At 36.8% G+C, this 27,307-nt stretch overlaps 1 protein-coding gene and 1 long non-coding RNA gene across 2 annotated transcripts; one reads left to right on the forward strand and one right to left on the reverse strand.

The window, feature by feature from the left end:
• Positions 1-1,115: 1,115 nt before the first annotated feature.
• On the reverse strand, positions 1,116-4,046 carry LOC132143927 (SPRY domain-containing protein 7-like). Its single transcript, XM_059554574.1, has 5 exons — positions 3,772-4,046; positions 3,255-3,371; positions 2,982-3,148; positions 2,471-2,573; positions 1,116-2,029 (listed from the first exon to the last, which is right to left on the reverse strand). The coding sequence occupies exons 1-5, from the start codon at positions 3,875-3,877 to the stop codon at positions 1,932-1,934; spliced, it is 591 nt and encodes a 196-aa protein (XP_059410557.1). The 5' UTR covers positions 3,878-4,046; the 3' UTR covers positions 1,116-1,931.
• A 16,702-nt stretch (positions 4,047-20,748) lies between these two features.
• On the forward strand, positions 20,749-22,819 carry LOC132143155 (uncharacterized). The gene is made up of 2 exons (XR_009434202.1): positions 20,749-21,010; positions 21,972-22,819. It is a non-coding gene; the product is annotated as an uncharacterized LOC132143155 (long non-coding RNA).
• The last annotated feature ends 4,488 nt before the right edge of the window (positions 22,820-27,307 follow it).

Consider the following 27,307-nt stretch of genomic DNA (forward strand, 5'->3'; position numbering starts at 1 on the left):
CCATTGGTCAAAACTGAAGCCGCCAGTGTCCCGATATGGCGCTGACATCTTGGACTTGCGCCTGCGCAGATAGCGATCTAGGGACCAGTTCTGCGCAGTAGCTATGCGCAGTAGCAAGCAGGAAGTAAAGCCTTAAAGCCGCGAAATCAACGGCCCCGCCCCTGTGCCCCGACCTCACTCTCCCTCGCAGAATGCACATACCGTAATCTGCACTGTTTTGGAAGTGGAGTCCTGCTCCTGTGAACTCTGTCTGCTCCGTTCCACTCCAATCTCATTAAAATAAGGTAAATACAAGTACCCTACTAACCAGACATTTAAATAGGTCATATTTTTAAAAAAGTAAAACATGAATAAACTGTAAAAACACGAGTACTCGTGTTACTACAATTAAACTATTATAAACAATCAATCTCAATCTAGCGGACAGCTAAATCAACTTCATATTTAGCTCATGAAGTCTGTTTTAGCCAGGTTAGCATCCTATAATTTATTGTTAACATGCATGCAATATGTTAGCAACTAGTTTATTAATGCAACTCACTTCTGCTTTTTCATACAGAAGCAATATTCTCGGCTCAGAGAGCTGTCAATCACAGCTGTCAATCACGACGTCACACCACCGTTTTTAGAGCATTAAATAACTATCTAAAAGAAAAAAAACTATCTATCTTAGTTGGTCTCGCGTCCCATTGAATAACATGGGTAGGCGGGGTTTATGACCTATACTAGGACCACTCACCAGGGGGCGATCGAGACGTTTTGGCTTCACTTTTCAGGGCTTGTGCGGCACGCTTGCATTGGACCCGTTCTGTAGATTTGCGTCATTGTGCGTAGACTACAGATTGCGCAAGTTTGCTCAGCTGACAGGATACATACGCCACTAACTTACGTAAAGATACGTCACGGCGCAGTGCGCTCTAAAGAGCTCGTGAGATGACATTCGTTAAGTAGAAAAGGATACACATTTTAATAACAACAGGAACATGTTTTAGTCTTAAATTATAATTAGGTAAAAACAAGGTCTTTATGAACAAATAACAAAACCAAATATGTATTACTAAAGAAGACACAAATATGACTTGTCAGATTAGAACATTCAAAAATAACATCACATATTCAATACTCATTGATTTATTAAAAACAGTTTTGTGATCATTTGCAATATTTCATAATTAGAGAACACAATCAGATGTTTTTCAGGTCAAATTATTAAATATTTAAGGTAAATAACCTCTACACTTATTCTATTGTATCGCTTGCGTTTAATATATTAGTTACACTTAACTGCAGTAAGACATAATGTGTATACAACCAAAAAATACAACCAAATATAAACTCCATGAAATTTAAATATATGTATTTGTGTAGAGCTTGTATAAATCCAAGTCATCATGATGAATAAGGTGTGTGCAGGTGCAGCTCATACATCAGACAGACAACAATGAAATCAAAGAGCTTTGACAGTATTTTGAATCAGTATCAGCATCACTTTGTTCTCTTGAAATGAATAAAGTATAAAGTCATGATGGTCAGTAATATGTGTCTCCATTATTACCCGTTTTTGTCTTCAAACCAGCCTTTAAACAAAAATTAATGTTCACAACTGCACCCGTTTAATACTGTACATCAGTAAATGCAAATTAAAAAGTGTAAATTAAAGATGTATGTTCTGAATAAAACTTTTGAGATCGGGGCCTAGATCATTAATGCACAGATGATATAACAGAAAGACATAGGATGACTTTTTAAACGGAGTAGAAATGGCCAGATATGTGTCAGTGTTACACAAGTCTAAATCACAGATGACTTAATTTCAACTCCTTTCAGTAGGCTGAGTAGCATAATCATCAAGAGTTCAGTTGTCACCATAGCACTTCAATTTCTGGCCGTGGAGTACATTTCTTTAGTGTATATACAGCACAACATGAACTTTAGAAGATCTGCTGCTCAAACATGATCTTTTGGTAGCCTTGCGGAGGAGGATGGTAGAAGTCACTGAACTGGCAATCCAATATTGCACTATCGTCAACTGCGAGGGACAAGACGAAGGCATACAAGCCCAGATGTGTAATTAAACAATACATTGTATGTAAACATGCAAGAATTATAGTTTTTTTTTTTCTTGAAATATTAATTTTTAGGTAATTCTTAAGCAACTCCATTCGTGAAATCATTTAAGAAAATAATGTCTGTTTGAAGACTTTATATGATAATCTAACTCGACCCTTTTAAACAAACACAATAATTTTCCTGCCATGTAATTAATCAAAAATTAAACTTTTTTTATAGTAGAATAAGACAGAGATATTAAAACTGTGCAACACTGGAAACAAAGAACAGTTTGAAAAAAGGCAGTTTTATAATTGTGTTACTAAGTAATTCTTGCCTCAACTGTACTGGCAACCAAAGATGTTAGTGGTTAGTAATAGTTATTTTTATTAATTTTTTTTATAATACTCCAAATACTTACCATAAACTACAGGATAAACAGTTCCTCTAATGCCTGATGCTGGACAGTTCATATTCTTCCCATTAAGGTACAAATTCAGCTCCACGTGATCATATGCAACACCCTACACACACACACACACACACACACACACACACACAAAAAGAGCGAAAACAGAAAATTACAAACATAAAGCTAGTACACTGAAAATGAACCACTGCTTTCAAGAAAACTATCATATAGCTCCTATTAGCATATTTATTAGTGCTAAGAAGTTTCCATCTTACAGATAACCAAGTAAACGCAGTATGAAATTACAGCCAGGTGGTACACCAAAAATAAAGTTCACAACAAAACCCCAGTATTTAATGAGTCTGCAGTAATACAGTTAAGACCCCTTGTTATCATAGCCGGGAAATCCCACATGGAATCCTCTCAGTCCAAAATGGAATGCTTCTCCCTTTACCAAACACAGACAAATAGATTTATTTACCATCAAATCCCATATTAATTCAATGCCACTAAGACTCACCACAATGTCTCCTTCCTGCGGTAAGCTGTTTGCAGGTAACCGGTTCTTCTCTTCATTGTTGTGGTACACAGTGCCATCTTGCCGGAGCACAAGGCTGTGTGGGTCTCTACCCATAGGGATCTGATTCAGATTTGCTTTCTGTGTTGCCACTCCTACTCCCCAGACACCTGCAAAGGCCAAAGTTCACAGCAGTCCCACCTAATGATGACTAAAACAAATTATTGACTAATTTGACTAACTTACACGTAAAGGCTTGCACACATCACGTCTTACCTGTGGACTGAATCTTGAACTCAAAGTAGCTCTTGTTTTGATGGAGAGGGGCGTTTGCGATGCAACCACCAGTTCCACATATGCGTCTTCCACTCTTCACAATGACAACATCAGTACCTGAAATAATATAGGGAACTAAACCATTTAACACATACTTAATTAACTGCATAACAGAGACCAAAATATTTTACTACCGTTTTTTAGTTCTGCTTCATGCCGTTCTTAAATTGCGCTCTTCTTTTTCTTTAATCCTACATCATGCTATACATTTTTTGTAATTTTACTATTGTTTAATAAGCAACCTTCCCTCATCCCATTGAATTATAATCAAGTCATTACAGATGTCAAGTTAAAATAACTGTAAATACATTTGTTGATCCAAGTCTGACTGCAGTTAAATGACCATAACTTTATTGTATGGCGACAAAGGCACTTCTTTTTGAAGGGCAGCTCTGTTTATCATATCTCTACTCTTTTGTGTGAATATGTGTCTGAAATGTCAGATCGCACCACTTACCCATGTGATGAGTGTCCAGCTGAACCGTGGGCATTTCCTTCAGTGTTACGTGGCCTCTGTTATTGTCTCCACAACATCCAAAACAACATGAAACCAAAGCCGCCATCACGGTGTTTCTTTCACAATAATAACATTAATAATATATGATGCGGTTACGTTCTGTATAGTTGCTATACGATGTTATTTGTGCTACAAATCATCGGAGGTTGTTTTCATTCTATCTACATGCTAAGCTAACAGGATATGACGTGAAGGTTTTATCCCCCCCCACCCCACATATTATTTCCAGCATAGCTCAATGGCGATCTCTAGTGACCAAAAGACGGGCTGCCTTTTAAAGGGATAATGGCCAAAAATGAAAATCCCGTTTTACTGACTTACTTTCTTCCGTGAAACACAATGCAGAATGTTAGGGGTTGACAAGCATCACACACCATTCACCTTCACTGCATCTTTTACACACTAAAGTGAATGGTAACAAGACTGTGACTTACTGTTGTGTTACTTATGTTGAAGAAAGTCATACGAGTTTGGAATAAGAATGAATAAATTATGACGAATGATCACTTAAAGGTAAAGTTCATCCAAAAATAAAAATTCTGTCATCATTTACTCACCTTCAAGTTGTTCCAAACCTGTATGAATTTATTTCAGCTGTTAAACACAAAAGAATATATTTTGAATAACATGTGTAACCAAAAAGTTGACGGTAGCCATTGACTTCCATAGTATGGGAGAAAAACACTCTGGAAGTCGATGGCTACCGTCAACTTTTTTTGGTTACCAACATTCTTCAAAATATCTTCTTATGTGTTCAGCAGCAGAAATAAACTCCTTTAGGTTTGTGTGTAAAAGATGACAGAATTTTTACTTCAGGGTGAACTATCCCTTTAAATTCATAAAACTGACAACCGAATTATTTCCACATTAATAATGTCACTTAATCGGCTGGAAATTTTGGCCTTGTTGTCTTTGGGAGACAACAGCAACTTGTCATCTTTTATATTGTACAATAGGAAGAAAGTTTGATACAAAAGACTACTGGATTTAACTTTATAGCATTATGTGTACAAGTTTGGATATGTGGCGCGATCGTGCAGAATGAGCGAGGATCGATGTGACCTTAAAAGTGTTTAACCTGCTCTGTGCCACTCACTCAGTTACAGCTGTGGAGGTTTGCATAGCAACAACTGCGCCGCTCAACGTAAGGGGGCATCTATATCTGACCAACCTCTTTCAAAAACGAAAATATATATTTACTTCTGTTAATATATATATTTTTGCCATCATATCAAAGACAAGTTAAAATAAACATTCTGTAAGTCGCCTGTTTGTTACTTGTAAATACGTAACTTCAATATTAACTTTTGTTTGCCGTTTTTGTAGTTCGCTGGTGTTGAAATCTGCACAGCAACAAGCGCCATGATTGCGTTTTCTGAGTCCCCTAGTAACTGGCGCGCGCGGTTTCTGTCCAATAAAAGAGCGCGTGATGTGTTCGCACTTACGCGGTGGAACTGTTTTACCCAACATCCCTACTTTTCATAGGATTATTTAATTATTGTTGAAAAAAAAAACGTTATTTTTGACTGACATCACCTTCTTGTCCTTTTGGGGTAACTAGTAAGCAGATGTCGAGGTAAATGGACCAAGAGAAGGTAAAGTAGGCAGTGTTTCATCCTGGTCTTCATGTCGACCTTTTTTTGTTTTCTGATTTAGCTTAATAATTCGTATATATTCGTTATCTTGTAACGGTGAGACTTACGTACTACTTTTTTTACAGGATAAGTTATAGACTTATACTAACTTCACCGGATTCGCCATGTTATGATTTTGAGATGCAGGTGATATGTGAGGTGATGTTATATAGCGAGGTCTGTTTGCTCTCGCAGTATGGAATAAACAAGTTTAGAAACAGCGATGAGATGGTGATCATGAGCGCATGTATATGCTTGCCTTTAGCCCTTTGAATGATAACAAAGCCGGTATTTTCAGAACTGCCCAATCAGATTTTACAAGAAACCTGCGCGTTGCTCAGCTGTGACACGCCAAATGATGCTTCTGTGGAAATTGCTGGCTATAATCTCGTCTTACCTGCCAAGAACAAGCGTATTCAGAAAGAAAGAAAAAAAGTTATGCAGCCCTTTTGAGTGCACTGTGAATTTTCGCTTCAGAAAGTGTTCAGTGCGATCTCATAAGTACAGTATTTAGGCTCAGTTCAGCCCAGGGAAAGAATAACCTCAGTGACATGAGAAGGGCGTGACGTAAGAGCTACAGAAAGTGACGTGGTTTCTGCACTATTTTCTCTCGGTTTTTTATCAGTTAGCTACTGCGTCTGTTATGCATGTCGTTCGATAATATCATTGATTTCATACGTATCTGCTTTTTATTACGTAATACAGTGTACAATAGAGGAGGATATGACATCAAAGGACTCATAATGTGTCGAGTAGGGCACCTCGTTTCGACTGTAGTTAAAACGAATCCCTTTACATTCAGATTCTGTGGAAGACAACAAATCCAGCAATAGCCTACCAGTGGTACCAAACCCAATTACACCAAAGTTTCTCGATATAATATATATATTACATAATCGTTAAGTGACCAATCAAAATGACACAAAATATTTATTTTTATAGATGTACGTTTTATGTATGTTTTACCTAGAACAGTAAGGTTTAAAGTGCATAGGTCCACACCAATATTTTTATTCTTTGTACACCTTTTATTTCATCCTACCACTGAAAATCTAAATCGTGTTTTTATATGATGCATCTTTTATACAGTCAATAACCATTCATGACAATCGGTGCTCTTTTTCTGAGCATTTTTATGAATTATTACGTGTAGTCCGAGTACATAAATACTAATACTATGATGTCTGTTTTAACTTTCTACAGACAGATATTCACTGTGAAAATATCAAGTGGCTATTGAGTGAATGCTCAATTTAAGTGAGCTGAAGCTCAGTTGCACATACACGTGTATTTTGTTATTCTGAGGTTCAGTTCAACCATATTTACTGTCATGTTCATTTTTGGGGAGCAGGAACAACTGCCATCATACATGTGAGGTCAAGGACCTGCCTTTCGTCATGCAAGATAATCAGGTTTTCTCTTAAATTATTATTTTAAGGCAAGACAATCTGCTTTTACCGAACTACCCCAAAATACGACACGCCGCCTTTATATCCTTCCTTCATGAGTTCTGTCATCTAAATTAAGATTCAGGTACATTCAAACAAGCGCATCTTGGTGTGGCTAGATACTGGAATTCATAGTCACTTCTAAACGAAGTCCATTAAATTTGAGGTAAAATGTAGGTTAGTCCCTGTGATTTTTGGGCATTCATATCCCTTGATTGAGGTAACAGGGTCAATTTAAGTGTGTCGGGTTGAAGTACCCTTAAAGATATAGATTCGGATTTGTATAACGTATGTTCAACTTTCATTTGCTTATTTGATAAATTTTTGTACAATTGATCCAGACGAACGCAAACTTTTCTTAATATTGGCCTGAACACGATTTTGAAGACTGGTTTCCTCAGTATCCCCCGAGGAGAAAACCGAGCGTTTCAAAAGAGTAAATAGACTTGATATTAACGACCCTTGCAGAGGGAAAGAAACGTGAGAATCAAAACAAACAGCGCAAAGTACCAAAAGGGCCGGATCTACGAAGTGATTCTGTCAACAGCCCTCCCCTAAATCTGAACTTAAAAGAAACGGGGAGCGAGCTGAAAACCTCAAACCATTTAGTTTCCCAGAAGATGGCGATGCTGCGTAATTCATGTTAAAATAAAGCTGGAAGGTGATGTGATGATGCTTAACACTGTAATAAGACACAATTTATAACACTTTTCTGTTTTTTTTTTTTAATAACGATGTGCTTCGTCCATAATAGGAAACAGGAACTGCACATTATAGTCTAGATATTTTTATTAGAACTTGGTGTGAGAAATGTGGCTGATTTATGTATTTGACATAAACTGCAGAATTGGCGCGCAACGCGACTCTGCAGAATTAATTTGCCTTGATGCAATCGTTGAGATTTTAATGTTTTCTAAATTTTATTTCCCTTTATTGCATTTTTCCATGTACATTAATTGTATCAACGAGCTCCAAGCACTTTCAGAGAAGCATCCGACTCATTTAAACTGACATTACATAAACAATTATACAGCTTATTTGATGTTTGATCAAATTCCATTTCATCTGTTCTCAGAATAAAAGCGTTCAGAAATCCGGCATGTGCACAGTATGTTATTAGTCAGTCGTTAATCTTCTTGTGCTTTCCTGATGAGTGATCCGGAGGCAGACGGTAAACGGCCCGCCTAACTCCAGCAGCACGGTCAATACTGGAGGATTCGCTAGTGCTTTGACTCCAATATTTACGTGCTGCTACAGCCAGGCAGCCAGTCAGTCACACGGCCAAGTTCAGGAGGCTCGCCGGTACATGTAGTCAAGCTGCTGCTGCTGTCTTATCACTCGTTTGAATGGAAAGTGCGCGTCTGTCCTGTCGTTCTTGCCGCAGCACAGTACGGCCTGCACCCCCGTTATAACTCACAAACCATTCTGTGCTGCTACAGTACCGACAGGCCCCGCGCCGAGCGCACGCGCGTCCACACCGCCGCACAGACACCCTCCGCGTTTCGCAACCTGAAAACACAGGATAAATAAAAAGACAACGAGTTATAAGTGTCAGTATGACTGCATGCTGTAATGAAATGATGTCATATTGACTTAGAGGACAAAAAATAAAAAGGCTTGCTCAGAACATTAAAATCTAAAATCAAGAATAGAGATAAAATACCAAGCGGTAGTTCTGATTATAACGTGCGACTTCCTGAGGCTTTGTGAACTTTTTTTCTCTCACCGTTTGGTTTTGCTATGCAAATGCAGCAGGACATGGATTACTAACATAATCATGTATGAAAACAAGTTAAAGTTTTCTATTCTAGAAAAGTGCATCTATTTAGGAGTAGAGGTAAAGATAATTCTTTTGTTTTAAATGGGAACCAGAATGAAAAAAAATGGTAGCTTCCAATATCTAGTTTCAAGGTCAAATGCATTGCTTTCCATTTTTTAAACTCTGTTAAATCATGAAAAACAAGTTAACGAATGCAAAAATTTAGTGAGCATCTCTGTTTTTAAAGATATAAAATGTTTATTTTCAGAAATGTTATATAAATGTTACATTGCTGCTCCTTACACTATTTAACTATAACTTTTTTTTTTTTAACAGCACGTTTCTATTCTACAGTGGATTTTTCTGGAGAAGTACACAATGCTCAAAATCTATTTGTATACTCTTAACTCTCAGGTCAGTTGTGGTAATTTGGTACCTGTTCTGAGAAAAACATGATATATTCACACCGTACTTACTCAACCTGCCTGCCTCTCACTGATGAAATTACCGTTACCAGGTAAGTGTGCACAGTGATTAAAAAGTTCACTGTATCCAAACCTTCATTTAGAGAGAATTGACAAAAGCGGATAACTTCAGAAAACCAGCAACTGTTAAAACATATGAACCGAGTGCATTCTGAGTGTATTTATGCAAGCTGTCTAATTTAATTATATTTTTCTAAAATAATTTTCATATTCAATATACGATTTGTAAGTAGATTCATACATGTAATTCAAATCAGTCAAGTTGTGAATTTTTGAAGAACCATATGAGTAAGCTGAAGCTGAAGCTTTCCAAACTATCCGAAACTATCTTTGAAATTACTCTCATAGGGGAGTGTAAGAAATAATTTACATGACGCATGCAAAGTGCAAAATAATGGTGCTAATAATAACTATTTCAGGCATGACTAACTGTCAATATTTATCCTGCTCTTTTTCTGATGTTAGTTGTTTTCGTAAACCCCCAGGTTTCTGCTCGATTCAGTAAACGCACATGTGCTATTGTACCTGGTGATCCAATACTAACAATAAACTTCTGGTGTAACACAAGCAAGAGGACAGTGAAGCATCTGCTGTCTATAAGGGTAAAATTACAGGTTGTGAAAAGAGCCCCATGGACTTCTGGGAGAAAAAAAATAGTGCTCCCTGACAAAAGCCTGTAACCTCCCACATTATAATATTTACTTATGTTGTTTGCTTTGTCTGTATGCCTTTCACTTTCTTGTTTTCTCTTTGTTAGGCACTTCATGAGGATATAGGACTTTTTTTCCCTATATACTGCCAGTATTTTATGCATTTCAGAAAATAATTCCACTAAACCATGCTTCTTATAACCAGTATTTAAAATGGTTGAACCAGTGTTGTACAGTTAGTTGACTATGTCACAGCTCAGTGTCATGTGTGTGCTCTACATTCCTTTCCTGGAGAAAACAAAAATAAAGGATATTTATGAAGCACAAATTCTGACTGTTATGTTTCTTAACACATAATTACAGGTACAAAAACAAAAGTATACCATCCACATAGAATGCAGTTTTTTTTATTATTATTATTGGACAGGTTTAATTATCATTTGCTTTTACATTATGCAAAATATTTAAATGAATACTGCATAATCTTGTTTGAAGATGAATTCTTATGTGTCATGGTGTGTGACTGTCTGTGTGTGTGTGTGTGTGTGTGTGTGTGTGTAGAAAAGGAAACCCATCCCCAACAAATAACACCTGAACTGTACCAAACAGAGGTTTCCTAAAAATTACAAAATGTGTGATTTAAAAATATAAAGATCAATTACTTTTAAATATAAAAAAATATTATATTAAGTAGTTTGAAAACAACAACACACTTGTCCATACAAAAGACTAAAAAATTAAATAAAACCAAAACACAAAGTAAGTTTTAATTATACCTACAATATAAATGTAATTCTAAGTAGTAGTACTAATACTTAATTTTAAGGGCATACTTTGAAAAAACTATCTTTTACAGGAAAGCAATGTTACAAAAAAAGATGAGTCATCATTTCAGCCTAATTACCCAGCAACATCAAACTAAAAATTAATTTACACCAACAAATAATTTTAAAATCATTATTCATTTTTGAAACTGTAACTTACTATTAAGTACTATGCTAATAGCAAATTCATAAAGGCAAATAACCCAGTGATGATTTTCATTAAAAGTATTGTCTTAGTATTTTCTAAATCACAGTGACTGAATATTATATGATAATAAAACCTAGATGGGAAGATGAATTCAACAACATAAAAGCTCATCAGAATAATTACGTTATTTATATATTCAAGTTATATACATTAAATGTTACACTGCAGTGTACACGTGTACCTAAATAAAGTTTATTTGCTAACCAAACTGACACTCTCCGGTGAGGTGAAGGGGTTAGTCTGATTAGTGTATTTTTACGAGACTGCAGCTAGATGTGTTGTTCCCTGTAACTTCGTATGCCAGAAGTTAGCAGAGAAACATTCACTTCCTACCACAGAAAGGGGAAGCTGCTCCTATAATTTAACTTGCTTTTACAAGAGTAACAAGCAAAGGGGGCACGAGAGCACACAAGTGTGTGTAAAAGCACATTTATACACACCAGATCTGCCCAATGGGACAAAATGAAACAATGCTGGAACTGAAAACAAATCTGACATTTTTAATCCCACTCTACACACTATCCACAACTATTTTTGATCTTTGTGCACAATTGGTGTACTCTTGGAAACATATAGACTTGATGTACTAGAAAATGTAATATTTAATGCAACATCATTCATAATTACATAAACACTGTAAATAATATTTGTACTGGAAACTGGAAACTTGGAGCTACACTGTAAATCCAAACGGGGATGCTATATTTATGAATTTATCAATTTACATTTAAATACACAATTTATAAGACGTTACTATTTTATTATTTGGTCATTTTTAAAAAGGCACTGTATTTCATATTTTTAATTAGCACCACTGTATTTTTTTATTACGTTCATTTGTATTTCTTTAAAAAGTGTGCTTACATGCTTCAGATTAATATATTGCCTTTGTACATAAAACATCACAGTAAAAACACAATATACACGTTATTTCATATTGTATGAACTACCATCGCAAAAAAACACATCAAGCACTTTAACTGCGAGGAAGGGGGGTTGCACGGGCCTAATACCTTGACAACAGCACCAGTCCCCATAACAAGTGCATTTGCCTTGGTAACGTCAGATAGGGGCAGCCCCTGGCAGCACAAGTTTGGCTTCAGAGAGCTCGACTGGTGCTGTGTTCCTCTTTGCAGATAGCTTTGTAATTGACACTCAGATCGAGATTTTCATTTCTGTGTTTCGCATCTAAATGATCATTTACAAAAGGACACGCACAGATACACACCCACCAAGAATCGAGTCCTCTGATCTTGCTGGGCAAACAAACATGCACACAAGCAAAACTGAGGCCTAGGTTAGGCCCGAAAATCATGTTTCATACTGATCGTTTTACTACTAGCAAGTGAAGTTATGAAATCAAAAGCCCCCGCCTCAAATGTTACTGACATTCAGGTTTCATGATAATAACACAGCCAAGTGACTCTTCTTATTTTCACTTCAAGCTGCTACTACTTGAATCAACATCAACCAACTACATTGAATCCTAGAGGCCCTTCTTTAACTTTGTGGCAAGAGGCATGCTGAAATGAGCAAACACAAAGAGGGGGGGGAAACACAACAGAAAACTCACACTCATTCTGGGACCAGTTCTGCTATCGCATTTACTTCAAAAAGTCACTATACAATGTTTACAATTATGTTTAAAGCAAAGAGAAACTGATATAAAAATGAACTAGAACAGTACAGGCCTGTTATATTATCTACAGGAGCTGCTGCTACCAAAAACCATGAAAATGGGATCCCTTTGAAGTCAATATGGCACTTAAAAACCAAAGTATTAGACAATGTGAAACTCCACAAAAACCTATCAGAATCTACAGGAATAATAAAACTGGTGATAGCGCCTTTCTTATACAGTATACTAAATTATATTTGAGGTGTAGAACATGGGGCATCATTTTATAGCTAAGGTTTAAAAAACTAAGGGAAATATTTACCTCCATTTGAGTGGAAGTCAGCAGACAAAGCTGTTCCACATTTTTATATACATATTTTTTTTTCAAAGCATCAAAATTAAGAGGAACAAATAATGATTATTAGAATAAAATCATAAAGATAATTCCCAAGCCCTGCACCTACAGAGTTTTTCATATAGTGTGGGATGGGTTCTGAGTCAAATGCAATATTACATAACCATTAACATAAGGCAAAAATGGCATTAAACATTGGGCATATGACAGGGACCAAAGAATCAGTGGTCTGTGATGTACATGACACACACTACAACTATAAAACATATATATTTGAGGAATTCTATCTGTATTTGGGCCAAGAGGTTACAACTGTGTTATAATTGTAAAAAAGACACTTGCAATACACATCATGAGCTAGTACAAGTCATTATGAACTATCATAATTGTGACTAATATGTCACGGCCACAGAGACACGAGAGTACAAGTTAACGCTCACTAAGATCAAAGGTTAGAGAGAAATTTGGCGAGTTTCTTCTTTGTAGCAAATTTGTTGCAACTGGGTGAAAATAATTTGCAGCTGGACCTTGAAAGGGCTGATGAGCGTTTTACAAAATATAACGCTGTAAATAAAAAGTAACAACTAGCTCTTAATAAAATGACTTATAATATCAAATAAAATCTCTAGCCTTGGGGAATTTTTTTTACTAGTGAAGGCAAAATTCAAATTCAAATCAGGATTTCAAAGGTGCTAAAGAGATTGTGTGGAATGTTTTTCTTTTTTTCTTTTGAGAAATCACCTCTAATTATTGAATACCTTATTATCTAATGTCTGTAAATTTTCTAATTAAATATGAGATGGTGCCAAACTCTGTTCCGCTTGTAAAAATAAAACGAAACACACTACTATTTTAAATTGAGTGGCTGTCTGAGAATGTGCATTAATTTAGGTAATGTTGGCATGCTTTTGTCATTATCCATCGCACTTTAACTCACATCAGCCAACGTCTTGAGTGGATCCTATCAAAGAAACACAAGCCATGGATAATAATGCTGTAACCTTTAGTCCTAACCTAAAGACAAACTCAATGTAAAGTGGTTTAAGTGGGTCATTGTCATAAAGTCCAGCTCATTTACAATAGACCAGTGAGGGATCACCTCATGACCACAATTACACAGTGACATGAAATTATAAATACACTCATGCACACACACACAGGGGGGAAAAATACATTTTTAATCCTCACACGACAAGCTACAAATGTGGCAATGAAATATCTGTGCGAAATGTGTAAGTTATGTTTTTTTTTTTTATTATTCATAAATTACTCATATTTATTTGTTTGTCTAAGATGTGAATGAAGAGACTGGGTGGATTCATACAGGCTCAGTATTCAGTTGTGAAAGAATAGTTGTTGTTGTGGCTGGACAAGCAGTAACTGAGGCATGTCGCCATGACAATATCTGTTTTATACATTCCTGATAATCTTTTTCTAGCTGACTGGAAGCCGCATTACACTGTTAAAATATTACTATCACTTTATATTAGAAGATTATGTTCGACTGTCATTTTTAGGTTCATTTTTTATAAATTAACGTTTTGAGTGAATGTGTGTGTACAGTGTGTTGAATACATGAGCAGCCAACTTTACTTAGTAACTATTAACTGGTTTTACACTGCAAAAACATATTATAATGATAAAGTTTTGACACAGTAATCATAATTATATAATTATGTGCAGATACTAACAGATATAAGGAATTCTAATGATTTCTGCCCACTATTTTTATTTAATATACATACACACACACACACACACATATATATATATATGTTTGTGCTAGGTGATCGAGCCCTTATACTAATGTAAATGTAATGACTAAGCCTACATTAAAACATTGATATATTAACATTGCTTTACATAAAAAATTATAGCTAACTGCTTAAATGATCAATGTTTCTTTTTAAAACTTTTCAGAACTATTAATTCTTTTCAATAATTAATGTAAATTGCATTGCAACGAGTGAAGAAAAATCCACTCGAAAGACATTCAAGGCAACAATGTTGTCCTTCTGACACAATGTAGAGATAACCAAAAAAATATCAACTCGGACTTTCACTATATTATTACACTTTTGACAAAAGTGTCTATAGCTGTTCGGTTAAAAAACAGCTTCAGAAAGCAGTCTGTGGAACAATAAGGCCAATAGTGTTTTTTGATCAAGGCCTGTGTGATTTCAAAAATGCATTCAAAATAAATCTCTTGTATACTTTAAGTCAAATTTGTTAGTATAATGACTTGTTTGCCTATGCCATAACTGTATCACGAATGATCAATATCATAAAGCATGCAGGAAAAAAGTCAAGAGCATAATTTTGGCTAATTTGAATCTCCAGGTGCGGCACGCCCTCCATGAGACACCCAATACACACACAGACCGAATGTGAGGAGAGGAACACACACCTCAGCAATTTTGCAACTGACATAGGCTTTTTCTCAACAGGCCTGCATTTTCAATTCCACCCCCACAGTAGTTCAAGGCTTACTTTTCCATCCAGTTGAGTACAAAAACCGCACTAAAAGTTACTTATTGTTTCAAAAATGGAAACATGGCCTCTGACACTCATCAGAGAAGCTGAAAAAAAATGTAAGTGGTTCCACTGAAAACTAATAATAAAGGTAACAAGTAATTGACTTAAAAATCCAGATATATATTGAAGGTCAGGACAAAATAAAGGCTGGTCTTTATTTTGAGAATAATACAAGGAAAACTCGTGCTTAAATTCACAGAGTTGCATTACAAGGTGTAACTGCCCTGCTTGCATTCATAATGCTGAACTCCAATTTACATTTCCAAAAAAAAAAAGCTAAAAAGCAATAATGATCTCCCTTTCTCCTGCAGACCAGATGCGTCCTCTGCCCTCCCTGCTCTAGATGCACAAACCCCACTCAATTTTACTATTTTTCCAACTTACAAATACACTTGATGTCTTTTTTTTCATATCCAAGTAGTAACGCAAGTCAGCACAAGACTACCTCATCTTGTACATTTTTAACAAGCCACATAAACACCATAGTTGTCCATTCAATCTAGTTATTACATTGTGACGTCTCAATCAAGAGCTTCACATTATAACGGCGTCAGGTCACAATAATAATAAATAAATAAATAACTTTTTTTAAATCAGCATAGGCTTCCGTGCTTGGACTTATAAAATGGCGCAAAGTATATAAGGTTACCCTAAAAAACAACACGCTTCAACACAGTTTCACGACAATGTGGTCTTCTAAAAAATATATATATAAATAACAAAGTCACCTTTTTTATGTCACGCTCGATGAATAAACAGTTTCAAACATCTTACCGGTTAAAAAGGCTGATGTGTCCTCTCTAATCTAGGTTCAGAGTGTGATTCGTCACAGACTCGGACTGAACTGCGTGTATCTGCGCAGCGGCTCGTCCGTTACTCCCGCTCAAAAAGCGACGTCAAAAAACACCAAAATAACACAATCTTCTCCACCGCCGAACTGAATCCCAATCCTAAGACCCTCTGGTATTTTCCAGAATTTTTCTATATTTTTCCCATCATCGAGCGTTATTTTTATATATTATTTTTTTAAATCGCAGGTTTTCCACATAGTACGCAGCTGAGCGATAGCCCCCTTTTCTCCTTCGACTTCACAATCGGCTCGTATTGGTCACTTCTGTGCTCGTCGACACTAGATCGCAGGCGATTTTACTCTCTAAACGCGGTACGATCGTGCCGTTTGTCCCGCATACAAATAATAAGTGTTATTTTTTTTAAGACGAAGCGTCGCGCGCGCTGTCCCTCTGTGCGCGCGCGTTCAGTGTTGATGTTATCGCCGCTCACTCGAAAATGGCGCCTAAAGTGACTCTCCTCATTCAAATCTGTAAGAGCCGCCCCCAGCTCGCGTGTGCATGCCGGGAACATGGACTTTGAGAGCTGTTTTGAAGGTGGGAGATAGATAGATTTTACTGTAAGGGACATTTTCTATCATCACTGTCAAAGCAAAGCAAAACATTCTTTTATTATGTGAAACTGCACTTTTAAAGACGTGCATATGTGTTTAGAGGGGAAGAATCCTGTGCATCAGCCAACTGAGGAGAAGCACCCAAATCGAGACAGATAAGGACATAAGAAGCCTCGAAAAATAAAAAGTAGCCCTTGGCTATCTGATGCTTGTCATTTAAGCTATTTCATCGAGTACTTCCCTGCTAGCTCCCTATAGAGAAACTTATGTAAGGTGTTCTTCTGTATACGCCCTATGCAAACTGATAGTTCAGTCTCAGTGGTGTTGTTAAATATCCATTCTGCTCAGAAAGAGAGGGAGATATGACCTGGTTTTTCCTCGGCAACTGCTTTGTGACACACTTGAAAGCCCAAATCTTAATGCTGCCCACTTATCCACACACAGATACTCTGTAGTAGAAGATACCAGCAGAAGAGTTACCCCATTTCTTGTAGTTTGGGTGATTTATTACTAACTAACATTCGAATGCAGCAGTATCAAGGCTCTAATAAGATGAATGAATATACATTAAACCTATGGCACCTTGCTGCTAATAGCTAGATGTGTACTACTGATAATCTTAGCTACATGTTTTATCTGAAGTTTCACAAAAGCTTGTTTAATGATCTGAATCCACATTTTACAGAGATGTCCAAATCTACCTTATCGTGGACCTCAACTGTGTTATTGCTAGATTGCATATAAATATTACTGGGCTGTGTAATAGCTATATTAAAAGATGTTACGCTAATACAGCATGAATTACAGTCAAATACATGAAGCATGACGCTTTTGGAAGTATATATGAATAGCCAAATGCACAATTTTAAAGTTCATTAAACTGTAAGATACATAGAGCTTTTTTCACTTGGAAAACATACCAGCAATAAATACAGCCATATATTTAAGGCACGTTTTATACAGCAAGCTAAATCATTACTGACTAATTTCACATTTCTGTCATAGGTTGTGTATCACCTCATAATGCAAGTGTGACAAACAAGAGGTTGCTACAGAACTTTAACACACACTCCATTCATAGCTTGAATTGCTGAATCAAACTTTCTGCCTTCATATTTCACCCTAAACAACTCCTGAAATAGACATACTGCAGGGCTGCAAATTACATTCAATACACTCAATGAAAAAATACAGAATGTTTATTTGATTAACTTGTTATTTGAGTTTCCTGTTGGTGTGAGAAGCATATATCTGTCTTCTCTTTAAACAGATGTGTGGTTCTGTTTTGCAATTTGCAATTTGATGGAGTCGAAGAGGACACCACTGTAAAAAAAAAAAAAAAAAGCTGAAATTTGCTGAGTCAGCAAACAAGGTTGTGGCAGACTACAATGGCTGGATCACTGAAAGTAGAAATTTTGTGTTTTATTGTATCCAGTATCTGATTATTCTGACTCTTGCATTACATTAAAACCCCTGACCCATTGGCTTACTCATTTATATGTAATATTTATGATAAATTTGAAAGAAATTAGTCACAAGTCAAGCTACATAATGCAGAAAAAAATACAGAAAGGAAAACAAGCCTTTCCGTTTATTCGAATTCATGATTCTAACATTTAAGTAACTTGCTATGTTCTAATGAGGAAATATACATTTGCTTTGCACACAGTGCACTCTGTGCACACTCCACCTTTCAAACCTTTTTTTTTTTTTTTTTTTTAGGTCAGGGTGTGAAAATAGGGGCAGTTGTAAGGGGTGAACTTGAGTTTGTGTGTTTATGAAAAGCTTTTGTTCTCTCATTGAAGGGTCTCGGACCCCAACCCCACCCCAGAGCTGTCTGAAGCAGCTGCACCCCTGTGATCTCTTTAGTATGAGGGAGGGGATGGGAGCATGTGAGGGGACAGCCCCCACTTTTACAGAGGCCAGAGCACACTTAAGTAACAACATCCATCAAAAGCCAATAGATGCCTGCAAGTCAAGTCTGAGAATACAACAGCCACCTTTGACCCCTGTTAAGTGGGCCGGCCTAACAAGGCACAGCCACTGACTCATGCTGGTTTGTTTGGTTTAACTTTATTTATTAGTGACCCAAAGCAGGAGAGATCATTAAGTGAATGGTCTCTGATCTCATGGCTTTACAATACAAAAAAATACAAAAAACGCAAAAAAACGTTTTTTCACGCAAACACACTTTATCTGAAATTTAGTTTCTGGCTTTATAGCCATTACATTTTGCACCAATCATAATAGATAAATGAATGCTATTTATATATACCATGCAATGGGGTGAAATGGCAATACAATTTCAGAAAACTTCACAACATGTATTAATTATGACCTACGAATGATATTCATTCAATGATTATATGTAGGAATTTCATGTCATAGTGAACTGTCTTGACTTTGTAGCAAGTCATTACATGGTATTTCATCAAGCCTGTCTAATTTATGGCATACCACTATCTATCATTATGGGATTTTATGAAAAGCACCAGCCAAAAAACAACACGTTTTGACAGAGATAATGCACAATCCAATACAAACGCCCTCTTTGGATAGCTAAAGTCATAATATATGAGTTCATTACTTCTTTTAAGCTGACTTGGGTCATGGTAACGTTTGAATGTTGTGAGTTTGGTCCACACAATACATCCACGCCGTTATTACAAGCCATTTACAAGCACCCCGAAACATTTTCATACGGCCAGCACAGAAACCGTTCAAAATGTTAAGCATTACTCTGCTTGTGGCATTGAAAAAAGGGAGGCGACTGTGTAGCGACAGACAGATACAAAGACAACAGAAAGAGCAGCCGCTTCAGCGGTACGAACTCAAATCTAACCGGAAGTCCCGCCCCCCAGCAGCTTTAACTTCGATGATGTAACCCCTGTCCAAATTTAGAATGTTGTTGATGCCTCAGAAGTTTCTCCTCTGGCTGAGAGCGCTGTCGATCATTCTACGTCACGGCTATCCTGTTATTATTGTAAACATTCTACCCGTTCTTTTACTGTCGTCCTCCACCTCTGAAATTCTCCCCCGGTCCTTTGTTCGCAAAGTATCGGATCGGCATTGACAGCAATAGCGCAGGCACCGCTTGGTCGCGGAAATAAAACGCGCCTGTTCATACTCAGCAGTGAGAATGAGCAACATGTGAGAATATATTGCTTTTGAGACACGACATATCCTCGTATAATTTTGGAGCGGCGGAATGGAAGCGTAATGCAGCTTTAGTGTAGATGAACATAATAAAGCCTTTTTTGTGCTCGATGATGGATACGCACTCGAGCCGCTCTAATCAACCTTTACGATTGTACGAAATTAATTAATCGTGGAAAGTGTCATTGACGTTAGGCGACTTCTAGGCTACTTCAATTTCCCCCGCGCGAGCTAGAGCGCATCCATCGCCTTTTGTCGAAACACAAATAAACATTCATTCAAAAACTAGCCCCTTTCTTTACAGACCTAATGATAACTGTGTGACTGTGGCTGTTTACCGCCTCCGCTGAAACACAGCCTATGTGAATTTTAGATAAGCGCGATAATGCATCGTAAACAACACGGCAACTTTCGTCCCCAAACATTTAAATCGCACAGCCAATACTGGAAACGCGCTGTGAATGGCAACTAAACAACAAAGCTTCGCCCCGTCACATTTCCTCTTGTGAAGCAGGGGAGCGCGAACGGAGCTGGAGAGACTGGATATGGAAAATAAAAGGCTGGTTTATGATACTTACTGGAATAACCTGGGAAAGTGCAAATCCGTTTTACGTGTACGTCGAGCAAACGAAACGCTGGGAAAGATATTCCGGGAGAATGCCGGACCTATCAGTATGTCACTAAAGCCCTTCTCTATCTCTATTTATTGCAATTACGCCAAGCTTCAAGGAAGTTGTCCTTTTGTTCCAGCATTTATACATTGCGTCAATGTTGCGAAAAGAGGAGGCGGAGCGGTGGCACTTGGAGTAGCCTACGAGAGAGAGAGAGAGAGAGAGAGAGAGAGAGAGAGAGAGAGAGAGAGAGAGAGAAGAAGCGAGCACACGACCTTATGTACACAAAACCCAGACCCTCCACCCTATAACAAAATCGACGGGATCAGATGAGATCACGTGTCCCCCTCACTGTACAGCTCAAGCCATACGGGGCAGGTTGTGCGCTCGCTCGTGTAGGAAGCGCGAGGAGCCAGGCAAGTCTTCCTCCACGCGCTGCAACGACAAGCTCGAGCAGATCACACAGTGACAGCGAGAACGGATATCTTTCTTAAGTGCGTCTCTGTGTATATGCATATATGTGTTTGTATGAATATTTTTGCAGTAGGCCTATATTTATTCATGTTTCGTCAAAGTAAGTAATTTTGTCATGCCTATAGAGATTTTTGAATGTTTAATCAGGACTGTCATTGCACGCTGGCGATCCAGTTGTAAACCACAAAGTTCAGGCGGAACGCCTGTATCCACAAAGATATTAAAAGAGTTTTCTTTTATATAAGTACATCCAACATACATGAATGCATACAGAAGCTATAGTTTGCAGTGAACTGTATTATACTTTATCTAGTGATGTATGTGTGTCCTCCTGAATCAACCGGACCATTGCTCCAGTTACAACAGAGTTGCATCACGGAGTTTTGCTTGTCGCTTTCCTGCTTCGCTCCACGGCTAATAAAGATTCCGGTTGATACTCAATTAGATAACCAATTGTGATATGAAATTAAGCTTAACAAAGTCAGCCGCTTGGTTCAATTTATATATTAGCTTCTTGAAATCCGTACTTAAAAGTGTTGGCTCATATTGAACACAGACAAATTTCCGCATGACAGTTTAATTATCAAGAGGTGTTGATATTCAAACAAAGCCTTTTACTGATGAGACAAATGGATTTTACAAAAACATTTAGTCAGATTTTAGTAAAACTATTTTAAAGGTGATAAAAAATATATATATCCAAGGGACCATCAGCCTTGACAGTGCACTGGGGCCTGTTGAGTTTACTGGAGATGACCTTGGCCCAAACTTGACCCATCAGGTCTTTAGATGATGTTTAGTTTATTATGTTTATTTTATTTTGATGATAACAAAGTTTTTACGCTGCGAGGTAATTTCACAGTTTTTTATTTTTTATAGCGAGCATGTTGGTCATGTTAAATGTCCTGTTAATGTTTTAATACTGCAGTGCAAAATTAAATGTCTGCCATTTAATAAAGACTGTTCTTTGATCAATTACAGGATTCTGCTCTTGTGAAACAGGGCCACAGACGAACTTTTCTCCACACGGACCCAAAAGTTCATCTGTGAACACCCGCGGAACAAACGTGCTCCTTTATAGGCCTATGCAGATCATCTGTGGTGGTCTATGACAATGTGTTTTTTGGTAAAGACTTAAAAAGAATAAATTACTCGCGACCTCTCTTTGTATTAGCCTATGAAATGTAACTGACGAGAACTAAAGGATCTCTCTATATTTGCATTTGCTTCACAACAGGTTCGAGGATCCCTGGAATCGTCATGTGTTCTAATAGAACAGCAGGGTTATTTAAATTTCACTGCAGCAGGTTAAAGAAATAGAAAACTAAATATGATTTGCAATCATCAAGTAGAATGTTTAAAAGTAGGCTATAATTTAAATATATTCTTACAGATGTTTATAAGTAACCTGTAATTTAAAAAGTTTAACATAGGTTTAACATATGAACTAATAGCATATGTGATAATTTTTCTCCATGTTTTGGAATAAATGACAATGCTGAATATATGTTTCTAGGGCAGTAAACTGACAACTACGACACAGGACGGATTACCTAAATGCGCATTAATGCAAAAATCAATTCTTTAAAAAGGACAACTATCGATGTAGGCTCCACAGATTCAGAACTGCTCCAAAATACACCAAAATGTTAATGTAAATTTCATTCAAAGAACTGGACAGTCATCTAGCCTATAAGAAACCCACGGATCCGTGTGAACAATTCCAACATTAGCCTAATCTCTGTGAAGAAGAGCATTTTTCTTGCCATAATTGAACGAATAGATGTGTATTCGTTTGCTAAAGGACATTGTGACGTCTGTATTTCTATCATTTCTTTGATACACAAGGACCAGTTTTAACCACTACTATAACAGCAGGGGATTAAAACAATAGCATGTTTTTTAAGAGAATGTTTTTCTTCTGACAAAATGAATGGATTTTTTCTCTCTCTCTTTTCTTTTTTTTTTGGAATCTGTTTAAAAATTAATAAGCCCATGTTCACTATAAGTTATAATTTGACGTAAGCGATTAATAAGAAATGAATTGTAGCCGCTATAATAAACAGTCTGTCAACTTTATCAGTGTTACAGGGAATTGTATTAAAGATAATGCCATTAATATATATATATATATATATATATATATATATATATATATATATATATATATATATATATATATATATATATATATACACTACTTTGTTGTGCCTGTCTCTTATTTGACGCGGATTCATGGAGAAAATGTTAGCCACGTATAAGCGAAGTAAACGTGTAGTAAAGTTGTGGATGTCTGATCTGAGCGCAATCTAAAGATATAAAGCTTGTTTGTATCCGTGTTCGTTGTATATTCGCCTAACTTTATCTCCTCGGCGATTCAGAGAGACTCAGCATAACCGCAATTATTATAAAACAGTGTCAATACTCCTAGATAATGAGATATACTTCACGCTCTCTCTGTGTTATGTGAAATCCGTGTGATATTCTACGCGGTTTTACGTTGTTATATTCGTTATGAACACGGAAATTACTTAAAGCAGAGGCATCCAGAATCATTTACATTCAGAGCCAAAAATAAAATAACAATTAAATAATTTCTGGCATTCACGGACCAGCGTAATTATATGTTAAAGATATCCTCAGATCGACTTATAGTTGATTTATAGGAAGGGCATTAAAACTTATACAGACGTGACTTGAAATGAAAAAGCAGAGATGATACAAATCTTTCTTTTTAAACGCTTGTTAAAATGCAAGACAATAAAATGACAAAAAGCTTGAAACATTGACTGTTTTGTGTCCACAGTGTTATAATAGCTTTGTGATGCGCATGACTGAACGATTAAAAAACGTTAAGATACAAATCTTAATCCAGGTTTATTAATTCAGTGTGGATCGTTTATCCAAAGTGACTTCTGCTTTGAAGCTGGATGGATGGAACTGTGATTGCTGCACTAGACCTTATCTGTGTTTAGGTCATTTTTCATCCTAGTAAACTTCAAACTATAATTAAAGCACAGGCTTGACATACCTTTTCAATGTGATGATCTAATCCAGAAAGTTTTGCACCACTCTCTCTCTTCAGTGTCTTACACCTGTCACAGAAGAAGTGAGGCTGTCCCTCACCCACATATTGTCTATCTATATCCTCATATCCTTCCCTCATGCTCCCTGTTTCTCCTCTCTGGGTTCATCCTGGGTGTGCCTGTGTTCATGAAAGTCTGGGCAAACTGATCTAGGATCAGATTCCTCCTCACTTTACAATGATAGCACCCAAGCCTATTTATAAAGAGTTGCTGGCCTCTTCGATTACATACCCCTCTGCCACTTCTCACAGTTCCCCTCTGTATCCAGGCTCCCTCGACTGCCCTGTAAAACCAAACAAGAAAATGGCCACAGAGGGGAATTCAGAAGGGTGTGTGAGTGTGTGTGTGTACTAAATACTATGCCCCAAAATATATTCTGACTCAATTGGCAGAAATACTGCTGACTTTTATTTTTAGACATAAATGTATGATAAATAACAAAGAAAAAAGTGGAAAATTTCAATGGTGATCAACTCTCTGAAAATTGACTGACTGCTGTAGTTAATAACCTGCTATTTATTGTCCTTAATTGATTTTAATTCTTGATTTAACTAGTATCCTGGCTTCTGTTCGGCAGGCGGGTCACGAGAGCTGTCATTGGGTCTTGTGTATTTCTGTCTGTAGGAGATGATAGGCCCATGAAGATATTAATGAGTTTTTGAAATGCCATTTTCGGAGTATTTTAACAAGTATAACCACTGCAATTCCAAATCAGCCTGCCGTTTTCTGGGCCTGAAGTAAATCAGACATTAATGGTGAGAGAATTAAATTAATAATAATGAACAAACTGTAAAATGTTACTAGGGTAACTTTGAAATGATCAGACCTTATAATAAATAGTCTAAAAAAATAAAAAATATCTGTCTAATTAATTTTTTTTACAGTGTAGTACATAACCTCTGGAAAAAAAAAAAAGATATAAAGAGGCGGAGAGTCAGAAATGCTCTTCCATCTATAGCGTCTGTGACAACAAGTGTTTATGGAGAAAGATTGTGTGTTATCTAATGTCTGCTAACACAAATGATGCAAACAAAATTTGTAACAATAAAAAGGTACATATAATCAGAAAAGTCAACTGTGAGAGATTTTGGTTATTTAATAAATCAGCGACTATCAAAGACATAATAAACTTGCACTTCTATACATTCAATATTGGAAGAAGCACATGTTCCTGGATCAACATCCTTACAAGACTTTTCTTGTATCAACCCTTCTCTGTGATGTCAGAGGTAAGTCCACCCAGGAACAACAGGTCCCGTGTCCAGTGCCCTGTTTCTGGAGGATGAAAACAGTTGTGAATTGTGTGTACTGACCTGACCAAGTTAAAACCAAACTCACAGCAGTCCTGTTTAAATCATACAGACACACATGCTGTCTGTAACCTCCCTGCCCAGCTGCTGTCTGACTGCATGACAAAGCTTCCAAGCAAAAGAGAGTGAATACCAGAGACTTATTCTCCTCATATATTGCTTGCCACTCCTCCTCTGATCCACTCGTCCATCGGATCCACAGACTGTCATGCACATGTTGTGCGAGTGTATGTGTGCACGTGTCCATGTGCATAGCACCAGAGTTTATGTGCAGGTATGTTTGTTTGTAGCGCAGAGGCTTGTGTGTGCGTGTCTGGTACAGATCAGGGCATGCTCTGCTGGCATCCCAGTCATTTGCACTTGCTGGTTAAGCTTGCCAACCACACCACGCTTCACCCTGTGAACATGTTTTCAACCCCGACATGATGGCACTCACTAGCTGCAGACACTCCACTGGCAGAGCCACTGAACTGGACAGAAGTGCATAGGTGGCGGTGAAAAATGAAATATGAATTATGAATGAATTTAGAGTCTCTTTGTACATGCCAGCTCTAACTAAGCTTGTGCTTGGAATAGCACATCAGTACGTGTAATATATGATTATATGAATTACGAAACAGAAATGGCCACTTAGCAGCAGGGTTATAATCGTTAACTTTAAACTAAAATCCATGACTTGAAATAAAATAAACATTAACTGAAATTAAATAGAATATAAAGAAATTTTTATGTTTAGAAATTTTATTTCAGCTAATGCCAAGACAACAATGAAAAAAAATTCTTTAAAAGAAAATTTTTACTAAATAAACTAAAACTATACAGAGTAATATAGACTAAAAAACTATATAACAATAAAAAAAGTAAATATCTAAAAACAAAAAGTAAAAAAAAGTATAATTAAAAATATTAACAAAAACTATACATATGTGCATTTGTGTCTGTGTGTGTGTGTGTGTGTATACATATATATATATATATATATATATATATATATATATATATATATATATATATATATACCAGCTCAAAAAAAAAAGGTTCTGTCAATTATTTACTCACAGTCATGTTGTTCCAAACCCATGATGTTATTGTCCATGGGAGACAAAAGGTTAAATTTGTTTAATCGCTGCACACATAATCATTTTGTTTTATTGTGCCTTTTTTTGTACTCATATCTTGAATTTGAGGAAAATTTATGTTTAGTTTGTTTGCATTTTTCCCCAAACCACAGTTAATTTCCAACCCTGATCTGAAATCATATTACAGCTGTAAAGAACATACTGAAATGTATCTGCTATCTTACTCAGATATGAAATATGGTGCCAATGAAACCAATGAAATGTAATCATTTTGTACAGCATTCAGGTTGGAACAACATGAAGGTGAGATTAATCACAAATCTTTAATTTTTTTAAGCATTCCTTTAAGATTTCACATTTGTTCCCCTTTCAGTATTACATTTTTTGTTACATACTTGTATATAAGTATGTATTTGTATGATTTTATGCAATAGTATAAGCATATGTCTTTAGTCTTGCACATTTTGTGTATGCATGCCTCCAAGGGGAGAGAGAATATTAGTGTGCAAGCATGTGTTTTTGTTCTCGCTCATGTATATGAGCTCACATATTTATGACTGTGTTCCTGTGTGTTTGTGTAAGACCGTGCGAGCATGCATGCTTTCAAAAGAGAGGTGGATGTGTGAGTGTGTGAGAGAGGATCACACTACCAGATGGCCACAGGGTGAGATGATGATGCTTCCATAAGGTCACTGGTGCCGTTCTGTTAGAGCAGTCATTCAGTTCAGACTGAATCACCCTCCACCAGCCTGCAACACACTCTAGTACACAACAAAAGAGAGAGAGATAATTATAGTGGCAGACTTTAGAGTATGTCTGTTTGCTGTTACAGCAAAACAACC

This window comes from Carassius carassius, chromosome 7 (assembly GCF_963082965.1).
Source record: "Carassius carassius chromosome 7, fCarCar2.1, whole genome shotgun sequence".
In the NCBI taxonomy this organism is placed as follows: Eukaryota; Metazoa; Chordata; class Actinopteri; order Cypriniformes; family Cyprinidae; genus Carassius; species Carassius carassius.

Bases quoted from the DNA above. Each gene is read 5' to 3' on its own strand.
- LOC132143927 (XM_059554574.1), bottom strand. From the start codon at position 3,877: ATGGCGGCTTTGGTTTCATGTTGTTTTGGATGTTGTGGAGACAATAAC. The intron at 3,149-3,254 runs GTAAGACGTGAT...TGGCCTTTGCAG, and splicing joins GTTCAAGATTCAGTCCACAG to GTGTCTGGGGAGTAGGAGTG. The intron at 2,030-2,470 runs GTAAGTATTTGG...TGTCCCTCGCAG, and splicing joins TGTTTATCCTGTAGTTTATG to TTGACGATAGTGCAATATTG.